Here is an 18,606-nt window from a genome sequence, read left to right as displayed (position 1 = left end):
CATCACAAAAAGTGCTGTGATATGCCCTGTTACTATGGTGAAGATTTTATAATATTTACTTTACATGATAAGTGTTATAAGTGGAGCTCTGTGTTGTTTGTTCAGCCTATTATGCAGATGGTGCTTGATTAAAATCTATTTTAAACTCCAGCGATCACTGCAAGTTCGTGTGCGTGAAACAGCTCTCCCAGCTCCATTAAAGGCTTTGGGACTGTGGCAGTTTATTTTTAATATGCTTGTAGACGTTTCTAACTTCTCCAGGGACATTTCAACATCAGTGATTCTCTTTCCTTGAGACTCTTAACTCCAGTACTCTGTATTCTTAAGAAGTGTTCTCTAAGTAGCACCATTAACACATGGCTTTTTTGAAGTGAAAAATTATTGTTTTCTTGTGATTAATAAGTTAAATACATCACTATAATTAAGCAATAAGACATGACAGGAGGTGGATTACCAGAAGCATAAGGACACCCCCTAGGGATTTGGGAAATACATCTATGGCTACAAGTAAGTTACGTGAAGCACATGTATCTGTGTAAAGCTTATGTGAGAGTAGTATCTTTATGTATTTGTGTATGTATTTGTTTATTCATGAGTGCTTAAATTGAATATGAAATAAGCCTGTGGGTGATCAAGATTACGGTTAAAGCCTCAAACCAGACATGTTCTTAGTTGCTATGATTTTCATACAACTTGTTTTTTTAATAGAATGGAGTAGGACTCAAGAATTTGCATTTTTTTAATTAATCAATTTATTTATTTTTTGGCTGTGTTGGGCCTTCGTTTCTGTGCGAGGGCTCTAGTTGTGGCAAGTGGGGGCCATTCTTCATCGCGGTGCGTGGGCCTCTCACTATCGCGGCCTCTCTTGTTGTGGAGCACAGGCTCCAGACGCGCAGGCTCAGTAGTTGTGGCTCACGGGCTTAGTTGCTCTGTGGCATGTGGGATCCTCACGGACCGTGGCACGAACCCATGTCCCCTGCATTGGCAGGCAGACTCTCAACCACTGCGCCACCAGGGAAGCCCTCATACAACTTTTATATGTGTCTCAAATGTCCTTTTCCTTGTCATTCTAAGCCTCTGCCCACTGCTGTATAATACAGGGGTGAAAATGTGTGATGATCCGCTGCATGTAAGACTCCGAACAGATGCTGTGAGGATGGAAAGATTAACGGAACCTTGTCCTTACTCTCAATGTGCTTGTCATCGTGGGGAGTTTATATTTTTGCATTATATGGTTCCTTCTGTATTGTAAAGATTATGACGTTGGAATTAAATTTAACTCTTCAGTCTTAGAACCCTAGTAACTCTAGAAATGTTATACACTAAAACAATGTCCAGTACACAGTGCTCTACAGTCCTATACAATAGCCACAAGTCCTGTATGACTGTGTACATTTAAATTTGACTAATTAAAATTAAATAAATAAAAAATGTTTCCTCAGTTGCTCCAGCACAACATTCTCCATAGCCACATGTGGCTAGTGGCTACCCTTTCGAACAGTGCAGAGAACATTTCCATCTTTCCAGAAAATTCCATAAGATAGTGCTGCTCTAGACTGCAGAAGTCAGGGTCTCTTAGAAAATTAGGACATAAAATTATAAGCTTTCATTCCTCTAAGTAAGAATTCAGGATCCAGACAACACTCAAAATTAAGATCCAGGCATGTATTACAAACCCATTTAGCTAATTTCCTCACATCATTGTTCATTCCAAATAGTTGATGGTCAGAAAGGCCAGGTGTCTTTCAAGATACAGTCCATTCCTGGCGTGTAAGAGGATCCAAATTATAGCCACATTTCTTTCTTTAGGGAGGCTTTGTATATGAGATATGATCATGTGGTTTTCAAATATGTGATGAAACTACCGCCAGATAGGAGGCCTGACAAATTCCCAGTTCATTATACGGACTCTGAAATAGCAGCTCATTTCTGTACCTTCCCAAACACAGGCAAAAGGCAAAATAAAAAATGAGACCCTCACACATCAGGAGGCAAGGCCCAGTGTTCACGTGGCAGACAGCCTTCACTTCACAGAGCACTGCCCACCTGCATGGGTGCGTTAGACACCAGACCACAACAAGGAATTTGTATCCCGTTATTGCATCCTAAAAGCAAAGACATTGTACATATCCAGTAAGTCTTTATACAAGGAACACTGAGCAGTATCACAATGATTCCCTTCAAAGCACATTTTATTTTTAAAAACTCTTTCATACATAATTTTTATTTTCATTGTTTCCTCTTACATCAGCTTTTGGTGAAGGGGCGTTATCTTAAACCATAGTTCAGTTCTATGAGGGCAGTTTTATAAGTGGCCAGAATATTATGAACCAAGAATATAGGAACAAGCCAGGAAAATAGGGGAAGCCTCCAGAAAACCAACCAAATTGATTGGCTGCGTGGAATTGTTCAGAGATTCCTGTAGCGTTGCTCTACGTGGCCTCAAAACAGTAATTTGTGGTTTTCATACACTTGATACTTAGAGCTTCTCACTGGCAGTAACAGGTTCTCCTGCTTCCGCAGAGAATCCCTAGAAAGATGGGCCACATTGCCCAGCAGGAGGATAACTGTCCTTTCTGTTATCACAGGGCATCACGTATCCCGTAGATCGCACCATGTTGTCCAATCCCAATTTAAAAAGAAAGGAAGCATAAAGATCAGCAGTTCAAACACAATTTTGGACAATGGAATCGGGAAACTATTTAAATTATTTGGGAAAACCTTTTAATAAAAATATTTGCAGTGAATCATAGGAAATTTATCTCTACAACTGACATTTGATTATTTTCTACAAAGACAGATATAATCTGCAATCATGGAGATTTTAATGTTTCAGATCACTAATTTTTCAATTAAAATTTAAAAGGAGTCCAGGTGTAAATATTCCCCATGGAGAACATTCATTTCCCTACACTTTGTTCCCTTTGTCTAAATACTCCCAATCCTTGATGAAATATGACCTCCAATGTCACGATCCCTTCATTTTTAATATTCTTCATTGTGGTCTTTCTTGAATCCTTTTTATTTTTCTTCTTGATATTTTGTTATTTTGAATATAGGAATAGTTATATTTAGAAAATTTGGAAATTATAAAAAAAATAAAGAAGATAAAGATGTCAAATAGCAATTGTTTCTATGCTCAGAATTCAGAGGAAAAGAACTTGACACTCATCCACCCACAAGTGGTAATGGAAACCCTTCGTCTTAAGACACTCTTAAGTACAAACTCACAAGAGAAGACAGTCTACAGCAAAAAAGAAAGAAAAAAACCATCAGGAACACTACCATTTAATGGCCAGGTGGAGGAGGATGGGCCTAGAAATGATTCTGGAAACAGTGAGGGCACCGAGGTAGGCATGAAACCCAGAGACCGTGATGTCATGGAGCCCTTGGAAGAGACAGGACACTCCCAGTGAGAAAGCAGGTCAGGGGAAGAGTAAAAAGCGCACTGGGTTTATCAGCGTGGTCCTTGGCGACCTTATTGAAAGCTAAGCAATGGGGAGGTACAGTGAGTTGCCAAAGCTGCCTGCAGCCAGCACAACCACGTGGAGGGGTCTGGCTGTGAAGAGAAGATGGCTCTGTGTAGCCTTGGGGCAAAGAGAAAGTTGGCTTGTTTGTTGCGTGTCTGAAGTAGTTAAAGGGCAGTTGGAGGAGTAGAGTTGAGGGTGACTGAGACCAGTGTCTCCTGCTCCTAGACTTTCTCATTTAATCAGTATAGAGCTAAAGCCTGGACATGAGGGTGTTATTTAAGTTTCCCAGGTGATTGTAACATTCAACCATTGAGAATGACCATTCTAGGTCGTATTTGCCTACATGTTTAGTTTAGAGCCGTTACACCGGTTTGCCCAGTATCAACTCAGCCCAGTCCCAGCATCCTTGTCCTTTGGCAGATTTACCTGAGGACCAGTCATTTGACAGGATCACCTCAAACCCATCCTGAGGAAGTTATCTTCTAGTGTTAATCTACGTTAGCTTGTCAGCTCAGTTCAGAGCATCCTGTCCCCATGGGGTTGTTCATTCTGCTTCAGTAGACAGTTTCAAAATGATAATCTTTTAAATAACTTTCTCACTAAAGCCAAAGCCAAAGAATTCACTTAGTTTTTTTCCTGTCTCTGTTCGGTTCCCAAGGCATATCTTTTAAACCAAGACCATATGGCATCACAAATTAGTGTTAAGGTCATTTCTTTCCATTCATTCAGTAAAAAGTTATTACTATGTCATAATTAACATCTGAATATCATTTTAAAGTTTTAAACATATTTATATATATATATGTCATCTCAGTAATCACAAAATGGCACTGCAGCTGGTTTGCAGTAGAGGAAATGGAGGCCCAGAGAAATTATGTAACTTGCCAAGATTTCACAGCTAAAAATAGTAAAGGAGGACATGAGTGTGGATCCTCTGATGTCACATCCACTGGCCTCTCAGGAGATCATGCATCGTCTCCAGTGGTGGCAGTTACTTTACACATATTACTCTGCCTGGCAATTCAACTGAATAAGATACATATTACATTGTTTGCCAAGAAGAAAAAAGCAACAACAGTCATAATAAGAGAAGGTGAGGGTGCAGAACCTCCCTGATAATGGTGACTTCCTCAGGAGACAGTGTACGGGGGCCTTTGTGCTGGTGGGAGAGGCATGTGGAAAGAGGGTTCCTTCCAAGACAACAGTACTTGATACTCATGTAGCTCCATATACTTTTAGAACTAGAAGGAAATCGTCGCCCAAATCTCTCATTCTATAGAGGTGGATAAAGCGACATCGCATATAATCAGTATCAAAGTTCAAATGCAGATGTCTTAAATATCAATACATTGTGGGGGGTTTTCCCACTTGCATCATAATAACAATTCAGATTATCCAAATATTCATACTCAAGGAAAAATGGGAGAAAATGGAATCTATCCTGAAACTGAATATTAAAGCTGTTCTAGAAATGTCTAGATTTGAGGATCTAGTTTACAGAGGTGCACTCTCCAATATGGTAGCAACTAGCCACATGTAAATATTTCAATTTAAGGCAATTAAAATTATATAAAATTTAAAATTTTGTTTCTTATTCCTGCTAGCTGCATTTCACATACTCATTAGTTACATGTAACTAGTGGCTACCATATTGAATAGTGCAGATTTTAGAACTTTACCCCCACTGCAGAAGCTTCTGTTGGACATCGCTGATCTAGGGTCTAGATTATGCCATTCTCCACACCAGCAGCATTCCGTAGACCTAAGTGCAACACCAAAAGCCATTCAACTTTATTCATTGGACATGTTGCCCACTATTGTTTAAAAATCATAAGGAGGGGGCTTCCCTGGTGGCACAGTGCTTGAGAGTCCGCCTGCCGATGCAGGGGACATGGGTTCGTGCCCCGGTCCGGGAAGATCCCACATGCTGCGCAGCGGCTGGGCCCGTGAGCCATGGCCACTGAGCCTGCGCGTCCGGAGCCTGTGCTCCGCAATGGGAGAGGCCACAACAGTGAGAGGCCCGCGTACCACAAAAAAAAAAAATCATAAGTAGGAGGAGAAGGATAAAGCCCCCAGAAGCCAACAGGTTAGATTGCTCATCCAGTAGGGTTACCACACGAGGAATCAGCTGCTGTCAGTCACGATGCTGCTCCTCATTCAGCTTCCTGAGTGAGAACAAGAAAACGTTGAGCGAGTTAAGGTATAATATCTAACAGTACAGTAGTAGTAGAAAGAGAATCAATAATATTTTAAAGTTATGCAGACTAGGCTGGAAAAGGATGAATATGAAAATTACATGAAATAAGTTTTACTTGAAAATTACATGAAATAAGTTTTACTTGAAAAAACAGTAACAACGACAAAACCAAGTGTCCCTTAGAAACGTGTGTTTGCGTGATGTGCATGGGTGAGTATATCTATGTAAGTCTCAAGGGAGAGCAATATGATTTGTCCTCAAATTTTCTTAGTTCTTCTATAATTCAGATTGTGTTTTATTTCAGGTCAATGGTGGAGAGAAGCGACCTGCCTCTGACATGGGGAAAAAACCAAAAACCCCCAAAAAGAAGAAGAAGAAGGACCCTAATGAGCCCCAGAAGCCTGTGTCTGCTTATGCGTTATTCTTTCGTGACACTCAGGCTGCCATCAAGGGCCAAAATCCAAATGCTACCTTCGGTGAAGTCTCTAAAATTGTGGCTTCAATGTGGGATGGCTTAGGAGAAGAGCAAAAACAGGTAAGAAAAGATGCGCAAGGGAGTGAATCAACATGATTCGAGAAAGTGTACGCATTCTAAAGAAATGGCTTCTAGGGATGGTGGGTGAATTCTTCAGATACTAGAACTGAGGCTGAGAATGTGCCCCATCAGAACCAGACTTCAGGGGACTTTGACATAATTTTATACTCCTTTATTGCTCTGTTATAAATAACATGTTAGTTCCTTTGTTTCAAAGTTTATATAGTGTAGTTACTTTTGGAAGGACTTTTACGCATCCCAGCCAGGATTACGTCATTCCTTAATGTTGCCAATGCGATCATAAAGACAGAAAAAATACTAAAAGTATTTTGAGAACTGTCCACACCTCTCTTCAGCACTTACTATTTATTCTTTTGTCATCAAAACCCTCTTTGCTCTTTGCTAAATGAACCTCAAATTTAAGGGTTTCTATCCTTATCCATTCCCTAAAGACCATCCGAGTATGTTATTCAATCCCACTTGTACTATATTTCTAGGTTGTATTAAATGGGCCCAGATGCCTGGTTATTTTCTTCTTCTCTTGTGGATTGCCATGGTGTGATTCAGGACCACACTGCTGGCGGTGGAGGGCCGTGAGACACTTTGTATCTCAGCCATAGGGCGAGTAGCCCAGAATGTCTTAAGGAGGGTGGGAACTGTGGAGAGAAAGAGTTCAGTATGCAGACGTAGCCCACTTCAACAAAGAAGCAATATTGATCCCAGATTCCTAAACCAGGGACTAGATTGCCATTGTCACCATCTAGAATTTCATGGTCACGAAGGAAAAATTAGACAAGCATTATCATTAAAGTTCAGTTACTGAGACGATTCAGTAGTTGAAGCTTTAGCTGCTGCAGAATACTTTACGGCATTAATGACGGGTTAGTCTCATTGGATTCTTGACAGAGACTTTTTACCTCTCCTCACCAGGTCCAGGGAAGTATGTAAGAAACAGAACATCTCAAACCTATGTACATCTATAAGAACTATATATTGTATTATCCGTCAACATCTATAATGTATATCATGTTTTATACTTTGAAGAACACTTTTACATGATTTATCTCATTTGTTCTGCTCAATACTCGTAGATACTTTTTTTTTTTTTGGTGTACATTGAACATTTATTACAACTAATTGGCGATGTGATAAGACAGTGCTCACGTGGCCTGAACATTGGTCACAGTCACAACAAAGCTTAATCCAGCCCAGCAGATACAAATGAAAGTGTAAACTGTGAAGACATGTTTAGATACGTAGAAGTACGTATAAAAGTGACATTGAAACAACTGTATATCCTTAAAAAATATAGAGCCCGCTAGTGCCGTTTTACCCCATTCAACTCACACATTCATATGGGAGGTGGTATCTGTTTTTATACTTACGACTTCCAATAACTAGAAGGGACGGAAGCTGCCCCAAAGTTTGCTGCACTTCTAAGTGGAGGGAAGCAATAGGGGAGTAAAATACATTTGGCTGGAAGGAATATTCGTGCTTTAAACAATGACTTATGCAACACTTTGTGAAGAGAGTAAAACATTTTCCCTAAGATGCTGTTATTAAGAATCCCAGGTAAGTCAACATTTCCATTTTATTTGGGGAGGCATCAAAAACAATCCAACTAAGTGACTAAATGATAATGACAACGAGAAACTTATCTCAGGAGTTGAATGTTCCTTGGCCTTAAAAATAACATGCTTGCTCTTAGGAAACAGCTGATCTCTGATCCTCGTCCCAGGTCTGGAATGCCTAAGAAATAATTTTTAGTGTAAAACAGGATCATTCCGTTAGTCTTTTGTGTATTCCCTTTGTTTTAAGGTGTTTAGTTTCTAATAAGGGTCTTTGGTATGCATTTTTTTTTTCTAAAGTTTCAACACAGAGTGAAATTTTCATTCACTTGATATGTGACACGTCAATTCCCTTTATTCGCATATATACTGAAATGCACTAATCTTTGGTTTCATAAAACCAGGTTTCACATAATTTAACCTTTTTGCCAAAGACAGTAATTAATAAGTGTATATTGCGTGATTGTGTCATATTCATAGATACACATAATCAAGGTAATGATAATAATCTATTCAAGAGAAACAGACCTATAAACTTTAAAATAGCCAGAAAAAGTACCTTTCTTTTCCTGCATTCATTCTAATTCATATTTAAGTCCCTTGTTATCACTTGATTAACCAAAGTTCCCTTTAAAAAAGAATTGTGTAGGCCTGAATGAAGCAGCTTAGCAGAACAGTAATACTGACAAGACGTCATCTTACACCGTTAGCTAACATGGACATGAAGGCAATGACCGTCTACAGTGTGTGAAATGCCACAAGAAGTCATCAGCAGGGGAGGGGAGTTCATGTCAGTCCAGTTTCTTCAAGAACACTAGGTGGGGTTTCAGCTTCCTCCTGCTAAGTTGCTTTAAGGACATTTTTCTTGGATGTTTCCAGAACTTCTCCTCCCAAAAGAAACTCATCCAAAATAAAATAAGCCTTCTCAAAATTAAAGATGATGTCAAGTTCACACACACTGCCAAAATACTTGTCAAGTAATTCCACATAATGATGAATTATTTCCAGGGTAATTAGTTCATTGCCCTGATCCCCAATAGCACAGCAAAAATACAGACTGGCATGTCTTGGGAACTGCTCTTTCACCTGCTGAGCCCACAGCAGGGTTCTTCCTTCCTCACAGATACTTTTATCTGAAGTTTGCAAACTATGAAATGGGGCCAGATGGTTAAATGCAGTCACTTATTCATTCAACAAATATTTGTTGCATGTTTACTGTGTGCCCCAGGCACTGTTCTAGACACTGGGAGTAGAGCAGAGAATAAGGCAGAGTCCCATTCTGTTGATTGATTTGTCTAAAATTCCACACTGTGACTAGAACTTATCACTAGAACTTATCATTCAACTTAACAATTTTTTTCTCACCAATTCATGGAACCAATTATAGTTGTGATGGTAAAACCAGTTGCTAAGGAAACACAGAGCCCACTCCCCCGGTTCTCTCCAACCCCCCTTTACTGTACGCCAAAGCTGTGCTTTACGATCTGAAGTCTCTACACATTTTCTTATGTCCTTTTCAAGATTGCCAGCCCCACGGAAGGGCTTCACAGGAAAGCACAGGCCTACCATGTGGAGCTCTGCTACAAGAGTCGTCTCTGAGGCTGGAAAAGACACCACAGAAGCGTTCTCCTTGCATTCGATTAAAATACTCATCTCACAATTAAGAGGGTGGTTGACATTGTATTTTATGATTCCACTGAAAACCTGATATAGTTGTTTGAGGATTTCAGAGCTGGTTTCTATCCTAACTCAGATCAGTTTGCTCTCACACTCCCAAGGCTGAGGTGTGGTTCCCCCCTGATGCTGGACACTCACGATGGAATTGTAGAGGGGCTCATTCCTCCACTCACTACAGCTTCACGGATTGAGAAACTGAGTGCACGTCCACCAGGAATCCCAACCGCATCCCTGTCCCTGCTCCACCCATGATCCAAGCACCAAGACACACCTCTCTCTCTGCTTTGACAACCCCTGTGTGTAGTCTTGGATAGGGACAAGGCCTCAATGCTGTAAGCTCTTTCGAGTATACTTGTGATGACAAAACATTTTCCTCATTCTCTTTTATTTCCAATTTAATAACCTGTAATGAGTCTGTCTTTGGGCGCTCTCTCTCTCTCTCTCTCTCTCTCTCTCTCTCTCTCTCTCTCTCCTTTTTTTAAACACTTTGGCTGTACCTGGTATGTAGGATCTTAGTTCCCCGACCAGGGATCGAACCCGCCCCCTGGGTGGTGGAAGCGTGAAGTCTTAACCACTGGACCGCCAGGGATAGTCGCTGGGTTCTCTCTTAATGGAAATAATTGGGTGTTTTTTCAAGAATTTGTTTTATAAATAAAGGATGAAATTATATAATAGCTGACCCTATTTAACTCATTGGGTATTATAAAGCAATTTCATAATCAAAATGCAGTTGTTTTAAAAAGTTATGCTAAGATTGCTTAGGAAAATATACTAATAGAAATAACTATCTTTGTCTCTTCTAGAAAAGTTAATATTTTAACATTTGAGAACCATTTTCAAAACAAGGTATTGGGAGCAGTCTGAGTCACTCGAAAATGGTTTGTCCCCATGCCTTATGTTCCTTTGACTTGACAGGGGTTCAGCATAGCTTATCCTTTTCTCTTAAAAGATGATCTTGCTTAATAAAGATAGTGAAACTGCAGAGTATGCCAAAAAGGATGGTTTATGACACAGGGTGCAAGTCGATCCCAGGGACAAGCAGAGAGAGGGTCCAATGAATGAAATCAGACGCCACGCTTACAAAAGGGAGCATATTGCATCTGACGGGGCTGCTGGGACACCACGTGGCAGCCCCTGTCTAACAGTTTGCAGGAATGGCCAGCGAAGCGTGCACGCCCGCCTAGGACGCACGTTTGGGCATCAAGAGAATGTCAGCAAAATATCCTAAAGTGTTAGCGTGGTGTGTTACCACCTGTTCTTTCCCTTTATGTTGACTCATTGTGCCAACATAATATAATATCTCTATTTCAAGCTTAAATTAATTGTATTTTACTCTCATTTAATATTCAAATTGGGGAGCACATGCTATGTACTTTGAAAGGAATGTTGCTGCAGCCGATTAGAGGCAGACCATTAAACTTCAAAATTTAGGACAAATGTGCATGTTTCACAACAGCCCCACGTGACGCTGTTGGCATCGTGTAGGCAGCTGGTTCAAGCAGAAGGCTAGGATTTCATGCACCACGATTGTTCAAAAATCCCGTTGTCATAACAGCCCCCAATTAGGAACAGCTACAAATGTAAACACGAACTGGAGAAAATGGACAAAATTATTGATGACTTATTAGGGGCTCAGAAAATTACAATACTTAAGGAAAAACAGCTATTAGTGAGATTACAATCGAATGTTTACTTGCCAGCCAGAGGGAACAGGACTAAGAGGGCTGCTGTGTGTTTGTGTCACATGCTTCCTCATTGTGGAGTTCAGGCGGGGCTAACAAGCCATGCAGATGGGCAGATCTTTATCTTCAGAAGCCATGATAAGGGAGAAACTATATGTCCTTTGGTTCCTATGAAGAATCTCTCAAAGAAGAAAAATCAGAAGGAAGCTGAAAGAAGTGCTAAAAATCCGCCAGGAACACAAAACCTCCCATATGAATCATGCCTACCAAAGCCACTGAACAAACTTCACATGTCAGAGATCTCTCCGTTTTATACTTTGGAAGATGGTGCTGAATCTGGAATGGGGGCAGGATTGTGTTTGGGATTCCAACTGGAGGTTTTAAATGCTAATGAATCCTAAGACAGTGGACAGCCCGGTTCAGAGCCGTACTAAGTTGTTTTAAAAAGGCACCAGATGGAGAGAGGGAAATAAAACATAAGCGTGGCTGTGATGTTGGTCTTTGCTACTTATCTTTCACTGACTGGAACCTACAGAGAAAGAAAAATAATAACATAACAAGATCACGCCCTTTGTATTAGACTCCTTGGAGTTTCGACCCTCAGCATCTTTTTTTATGAAGGTCCAGCTAGATTTCCTGTCTCTCCCTGTTATTTCTGAATTCTGTGACTCTGGTCATCCAAGTCTGGGATCTGAGTTCACAGTTAACGGAGGGCAAATCAAACCCCACTAAATTAAAGAGTCCGTCCAGCTTTGAAGCAGAAGAGATTGGTCCAAAGAGCTGTAAAGTGTTCTTGGGTCCTTTTTAGCCATGGAAAGTCAGCTCTTAAGTGGGAAAGGAAAGTCACCTTAAATCAGAACCAGATGTAAATTACTAAGTGAACCTTAAGTTCCTAATTGGAGACACAGTTGGGCTGTAATACATTTAGCAAATTACAAACAAAATGTTCTTGTTTACATTACATTAAATGGCTTTAGAGCTTCAGCCAAAGAGCTAAATAAACATGCTGTTAGGCTAAAAATGGAGTGGAAGGCCGGTTCAGAGTTTGGTGTGTTCAGGAGAAACCACAGCCCACGGTGCCCAGAGAGCCTATTTTTGTAAATGCTAGCCCTGTTGTGGGAGCAGAGAGTGGATTTACCTCGAGATCCAGAGCCTAATGAGCAGATATCACTTGCAGGGAAACTGTTTGAATATTGTAACATATGCCTTCTTTCAGGATGCATAATTCATATCCAAGGATATTAGCCATAGCAGTTCAGCTCAATAGCAACACCTCATTATTTTATCCCTCAGTATTTATTCCTATGTTTGACGCCTTATGAAATTACTGTTAATGTGTTTATATAAGGGCAGATCTGACACAAGTGGGAAGAATGTAATTTCCTGCTCATTCTTTCCTGCTGCTGTGTCCTCTTCCCCGGTAGAAGTGGCAAGTGTAAATAGTTAATTTGCTTCAATTATGAGCCTGTCCTGCTAAATTAGAAGCAGCAGGGATATGAAGAGCCAGAATTATACTTATAAGGCAGCTGACAAATCCTCTGAGCCCACGGAATCAAATCATTTACTCCTCACTGGTGCTCAAACACCCACTACAGATATGCTGCCGGGCTTTTTCCCCCGCCCCGTATCGTATGATAAAATGTGGATTTTATGTCAACAGCACTTCAGGTTAACTAAAATCCTATTGCACTGTCACACTCACACATGTGTTTATCTTGGCCAGTTCCTTATAAACACTGTGCATTTTCACCAATTTTTTTAAACTAGGAGTAAAGGATATATAAAATAATTGTTCATTTAAAAACTGTAGAATGTAAGAAAAGTTTATATTTGTAAAAACTTAAAACAGCAGTTAGAAATATTGCATGCAATGGCGAGCATATGTCACCTCTAAAACACAGGTAAGTATAAATGCCTATAATCATTGGTACATAAATGGGATTATGGCATGCCTTCATGGGTATAAATACACGTAGAAATATTCCACGCTCAGACACAGAGGGAGCAGACATTCCACTTGAAAGGTTCCATGACATCAGCAAGGAGAGAACTTGAATATAATACTCAAGTCTGCTGTGCTTTATGTGTTATTGGTCAACATGTTGGGGTGGGCGGGCTGTCTGTCTGTATATCAAGTCTTCTACTTCTATCGATGCCCACTCTAATTCAGAAGATGCAATTCGGCATTTTACCATGCACACCCATGCCCATGCTGACTCATGGAAGGAGAAACCTGAGACTAGGGATTATACACCGGATCACAGGTATTTCCTGAGCACCTACTGTGTACCGAGCTCTGCCCTGCCTGCTGGGGCTTCTGCTGTGGACAGAAAGATGACAGGCCCTGCAGTTGGGGGTCTAAGAGAGGCATCAAGGGGAGAGCTCATGCAGCCAGGAGGAGCCATTGCATGAACAAAGATGCAAAGGTGGATCTTAGCTACCAGATTAATTTGATTATATATATATGTATAATATGTATATGTGGGGGGTTGTCTGCATTTCTTGTGTGCCTGACACAAAAAACGCACACATTAGAGGCATATTTTTAATGCCTTTTTTTGGTTCTGTAGCTTCAGTTCCTCACACCATGAAGGCACGTAATAGATACTCAATATATTGTTAAGCATAATCAAACGACATTATACTCGCCCCGGTCATCCTCATTTAATGAATCTACAGATATACTTTGCGGCCATTTGTTCAGATGGGGAGCGTGCTTCTTTCTGATCCCTACCATTCCCAAAACAGGCTGCACCATTGTTGTGCAGACGATCTGTACGCACTTGATGGATCCCAAAAAGAATCGATGGCAAGATTTTTGACACATTGTATAATATTTTCAATGCTCTGAATACTAATTTATAAAGTTCTCTGAGTTCTGAAATGCTTAAGAAAATGCTGAGCAAGCTACACAAATGGAAATGTAACTGCATTTAAGGACTAAGTTCTGTATAAAACACAGAGGCGCTTGCTGTCACTGTCCTAAGTAATAACAGCATTCAAAGACGCTGCAGACATCAATTCCTCAAGTACTGTGTATGACAGGGAATTGTGATTAAACTATTATTTCTTATATAACTGTATTTCTAAGCATTTTCTATAAATATGAACTTATACTGGGGGGGAAAAACTGCATTTGAAGTTAACGAAAAAGAAAAGCGCCTTCTAGTTTTACAGTGTTTGGATAAAATCCAGAATTGGAAGAATTATGTTTTTTCTTATTATTACTGTAAAGAGTTGAAATCAACTACAACTAGAGATTAACTCAGGGCCAGAGCCGAAAAGAGGGAAGGAAGAAGGAACTAAATGGTGTTTATAAGATTTTACTTTTTTGTATAAGTTAGACGGATTGTTTGGGGAGGGAGCAGAAAGTGGAAAAAGCAAAATGACAGGTTGTATTAGAATTTTTTCTGTTTGTGTGCGTCGTATTCACTGATACTGAACTGCTGATTTTAATTAGAGATTATTAGCCTATAAGACATATATATTACACATGCTGGAACGTAGAGCATTTAAAAAATGATTCACAGAATCACTAGATTACATGAACAGAATTTGGATTCTCTAGAATTGCTATTTGATGTATGTTTTAGTTTAGCCATTATATATGTTTTAGTTTAACCACTGAGATGCGATCCTTAGATAGGATATGGTAGCTTTCTTAGAATAACAAACCACAGCAAATAACTAAGTTAGGACAGGATGAATTCAAAAGTGTTTGGATGAGCTGGGGAAAATGATGAATGATGTATTATGATTTTTAAATCCTCATCTGGCCAACTTTGCACTTTATTTCAAACAGCTGTAGACCATTTGGAAGCCATTTTGTAGTTCAACTGAGTACTAATATTTACTGTGTGAATCACATTTCTTTAAAATATTTGTCTTTCCCTGAGAGAGAGAGAGACCATTTCTTTCCCAGACTTAACTTTGATATAAATCAGACCTATCCTCCTAGATTAGAAGGTTTGATCATTGCAGTGGGCTGTTCATTGCCAAACGCAGTCAGCGTCATCTCTGGTTTCAGCAAGCAGAAGACTTTCTCCGTCCATAAATAGAGCTTTGAAACGTTTTTGAGGATCTTTTTACTGATGATTTTTAAATATCTGTTCTCAAGTAGGAATTTAAGTATGTGGAATTCTTACATGTTTTTTTTATCATTCACGCATACATTTGAGGCCGTTCTTCAGACATTTCCATCAAATATAGAATTCAGAAAGCATCCTTGTGCAATTTTAGAAGGTAGCATCATAGAGACATACAGGGTGAATAATATTTGAGCCATTAGCTAGTTCTCAAAGGTGGAGGTTCAAAATTACTATCGGGGAGACCGCCTCAGATGTTAATTCTGATCTAGGGTACCGCCCCCTTTAAACACAATTACAGAAATATACCTCCTGAAATTACCACCTTTGCATCCTCCCTCTGAACACCTGCATCTATTCAGGAAAGAGCGGACCCATCAATCCGTGTAGTGTGACGTGATGAGTTTAAGCGGTATTTAGGCGCTTATACGATGATCTCACATAGCCAATCATGAGTAGCCAATAGGGAGCCATTTGGAAGAAACAGGGCACTCTGAATGCTGGTCAGGTATCCCGTAACAACATCGATCTCCCAGTGAAACCAGGGGGCACACATTCAGCCTAAAACACATTGAGTTGCCACCTTTCTCCCATGGTTATTAATCAGCAAATTTCAGGGAAGTTAACACCTTGTGGGACGTTAACCCCTGGGGGCCCCACCATAGTAACACTGTTGTTTCAGTAAAAACCAATGCAAGAAAGAGGATAGACGTTACAATCTGGCCATCTGGCAACACCATCTTATCTGTGCCACTTAGAAAATGATGCTTTGGGCAATGCTATGGACCCAAGTGTGTAATATTTGCCTTTGGAAGCTAAATGAACCCTAGTTAGCTGCCCAGGGGGTCACTTAGAGTAGCATATGAATAAAAAACATGATAGAAATGCTTCTAGTATACGAAAGCATACTACCATCAAAGATATTTTTGCTAAATATTTGCTTCAAAGTCCTGAATAGGATTTCTGTCTGTGTGGGAGAAGAACCCTCTCCAAACAGTTTTAAGGTATTAAAAGTAAATGTAAACATTTTCAGTGTAAGGTCATTAATTATAAATTATGTCTTGGAGAAGAGATTGGAGGGAGAAAGAACTACAAACAGAAATCTGTCTTTGGAGAAAGAAATAAATCAATAAAAAGCAGGAGGGCTCTGTGTTTCTGATTGTGGCTGACCGAAGCATATAATACACATGCCTCATACTGTTCAAAGACATTTGCTGTAATCTCGTGTTTATTTGTTTTCATGTTTGAATGTCTAAAAACGGATTTGAATTTTATTTCCAATAATTAGCTCCGTAAATTAAGAGTTCTCTTGTAATTGAACCAAAGGATTAATTTGGCTTTTTACTAAAAAATTTCTTTTAAGTTTCTTTAGTTCCATATATTGTAAAGATGACACAACGATTGTATGACACTGTTGCACAAATTCTTAATCGCCTTATTATGATTGCCTTTAATATACCAAAATGCCGAATATGAAAGACTAGGCTGAAGAGCTCCTTAAATTAGCACTTTCATTTCACAGCGTCCTTTATAATTCTGCTGACAAGGTTACTCATTTGTTTACCTTAAATAAAATGTTGTGCTTTAATTAAAATATTCATAAGTAAGTAATATTTCTCACACCTTGAATTTCACAGCTGGGGACTGGGCTCAGCAAACCACCTTCCACGTGAGAAACCATAAACTGACCTCTGCTGCCGACTTTGGCAGATACTTGGTCTTTAGACATAATTTATATTTAACTATTTTGACTAATTCCAAAGCCACTTTTCACACTGAGCTGTGTCTGGTTTTGAGCTCAGCATTACAAAATGCTAGCCAAGCAAGCCTCATTCCCTGCTGTAAAATTCAAGATGTGGGAAATTTAAACTAGTCCTATCGATGAAAATACATCCAATGGTGAAAAATATTTTATTCTTTAGGGGTGATTTCAAAAGATTGACAAAAACAGACTCTAAAGCCTTGAAAGAATGAGCTTAATGGTAGCAGACAACCGTGTGTATTCACTTTGCTAATCTTTCATTTTTGACTCTAATGACTTTTTTTCTGTTTAACTTAGCAATGTGACCTTTAGCCTACCACCAAGTCATTTTTTGGTACTTTTGCTCACTTTAGGATGATTTTACTTGTATTTGCAAAATGATCCCCTGTGAAAAATGAAAAGCTTCTGTAAACAAATTCAATTCTGAACATTTTTACCTTTTCACACTGAGGCTTCCATACACTCATGCCATCCAGTGTTTTTGTTGGAAAGGGCATGACCACTCGGCCACTCAGGGTCCCCAGCCCACTCCCAAATGTGACTTTGACTGCCACTGCCAACTCCTGAGTCTTTGGAAATAGAGCTTCAAGACACAAAATTTTAAAATAGTGATGAACCTGCAAACTCCATAACTGTTTCTTTGATTAACATATTGAACATAATTGATCATCTTTTAATTCTGTCCTTGTTTTTATATTTAGCAAGGAGAATATATATCAGGATTTGAATGCACTGTAGAATTCTCTGCCCATTATGTAAATATGAATGACTTCCTTATCCACATGTAGTTTCTTTCCCCGGCAACCTTCATCAATAGTATCTTTATAAGCCAACTACCTCCACTGTCAAAGTACCCCAGATAAATCAGTACATATGCTTTATGGAAAATGGAAAATTTTACTATAGTTAATCTTTTTCTTATCTAATCTCTTGCCATACTTCTTAAAAACTTGTTTCAGTAAGAAAACACGATCTTTGGGGAGATGTATGTTATTATATTATGTGTGTGTGAGTGTGTGTGTGTGTGCGAACACACACAGTTATCATTCTGCACTGTACTTCTCTGGAAACAAAAGCAGATGCGCTTTCTAATTTCTAATTTCAGACTCTCTGTTGTTACAGGTCTATAAAAAGAAAACAGAGGCTGCAAAGAAGGAGTACCTGAAGCAACTAGCAGCATACAGAGCCAGCCTGGTATCCAAGGTAACATGCAACCATGTGGTATTGGGATGGATTGTGGCCATCTCATTGCAGACTCTGATGGTCATGTGAAAGCATAAAAGATTACTGTAGCATTTCTGCACAGTCTCCTTTGCTGAAAAAGAAAAAGTAAATCCTAAACAAAGCTATATGTTATGAAAATATTTGTTCATACCTAGAGGACCAGAACAACATCCTCTGGTGTCGTTCCATCCATCCTTTTGTGTACTGTTGCCCACCTGTGGATTACTGATTTTGTGGGTTGGTCACAGTGCGTTCTTAATCCCTCACCAACTTTCTGTTTCACCATGTTCCATGCTTAAATTGCCCTCCACCCTGACCCCATCCCATTGGTCTTTGCTGAGGAGATGCCAACTGTCTTTAATCCTAGCCTCATTGCAACATCATCAGAATGTAAGCCTACCAGAAC

The 18,606-nt window shown here is 39.6% G+C and overlaps 1 protein-coding gene across 2 annotated transcripts in view; it reads left to right on the top strand.

The window, feature by feature from the left end:
• The window catches only part of TOX (thymocyte selection associated high mobility group box), a 298,681-nt gene that overhangs the window by 258,036 nt on the left and 22,039 nt on the right, over positions 1 to 18,606 (top strand). For both annotated transcript variants that reach the window (XM_030859692.2, XM_030859691.2), the window contains 2 exons: positions 5,972 to 6,202; positions 18,099 to 18,179. In XM_030859692.2, coding sequence (XP_030715552.1) covers positions 5,972 to 6,202; positions 18,099 to 18,179 — 312 coding nt within the window. The remainder of the gene's footprint in view (positions 1 to 5,971; positions 6,203 to 18,098; positions 18,180 to 18,606) is intronic.

Source organism: Globicephala melas, chromosome 17, assembly GCF_963455315.2.
Source record: "Globicephala melas chromosome 17, mGloMel1.2, whole genome shotgun sequence".
In the NCBI taxonomy this organism is placed as follows: domain Eukaryota; kingdom Metazoa; phylum Chordata; class Mammalia; order Artiodactyla; family Delphinidae; genus Globicephala; species Globicephala melas.
The sequence above is the reverse complement of the archived record's forward strand: the minus strand, read 5'-3'. Positions and strand labels throughout refer to the sequence as shown.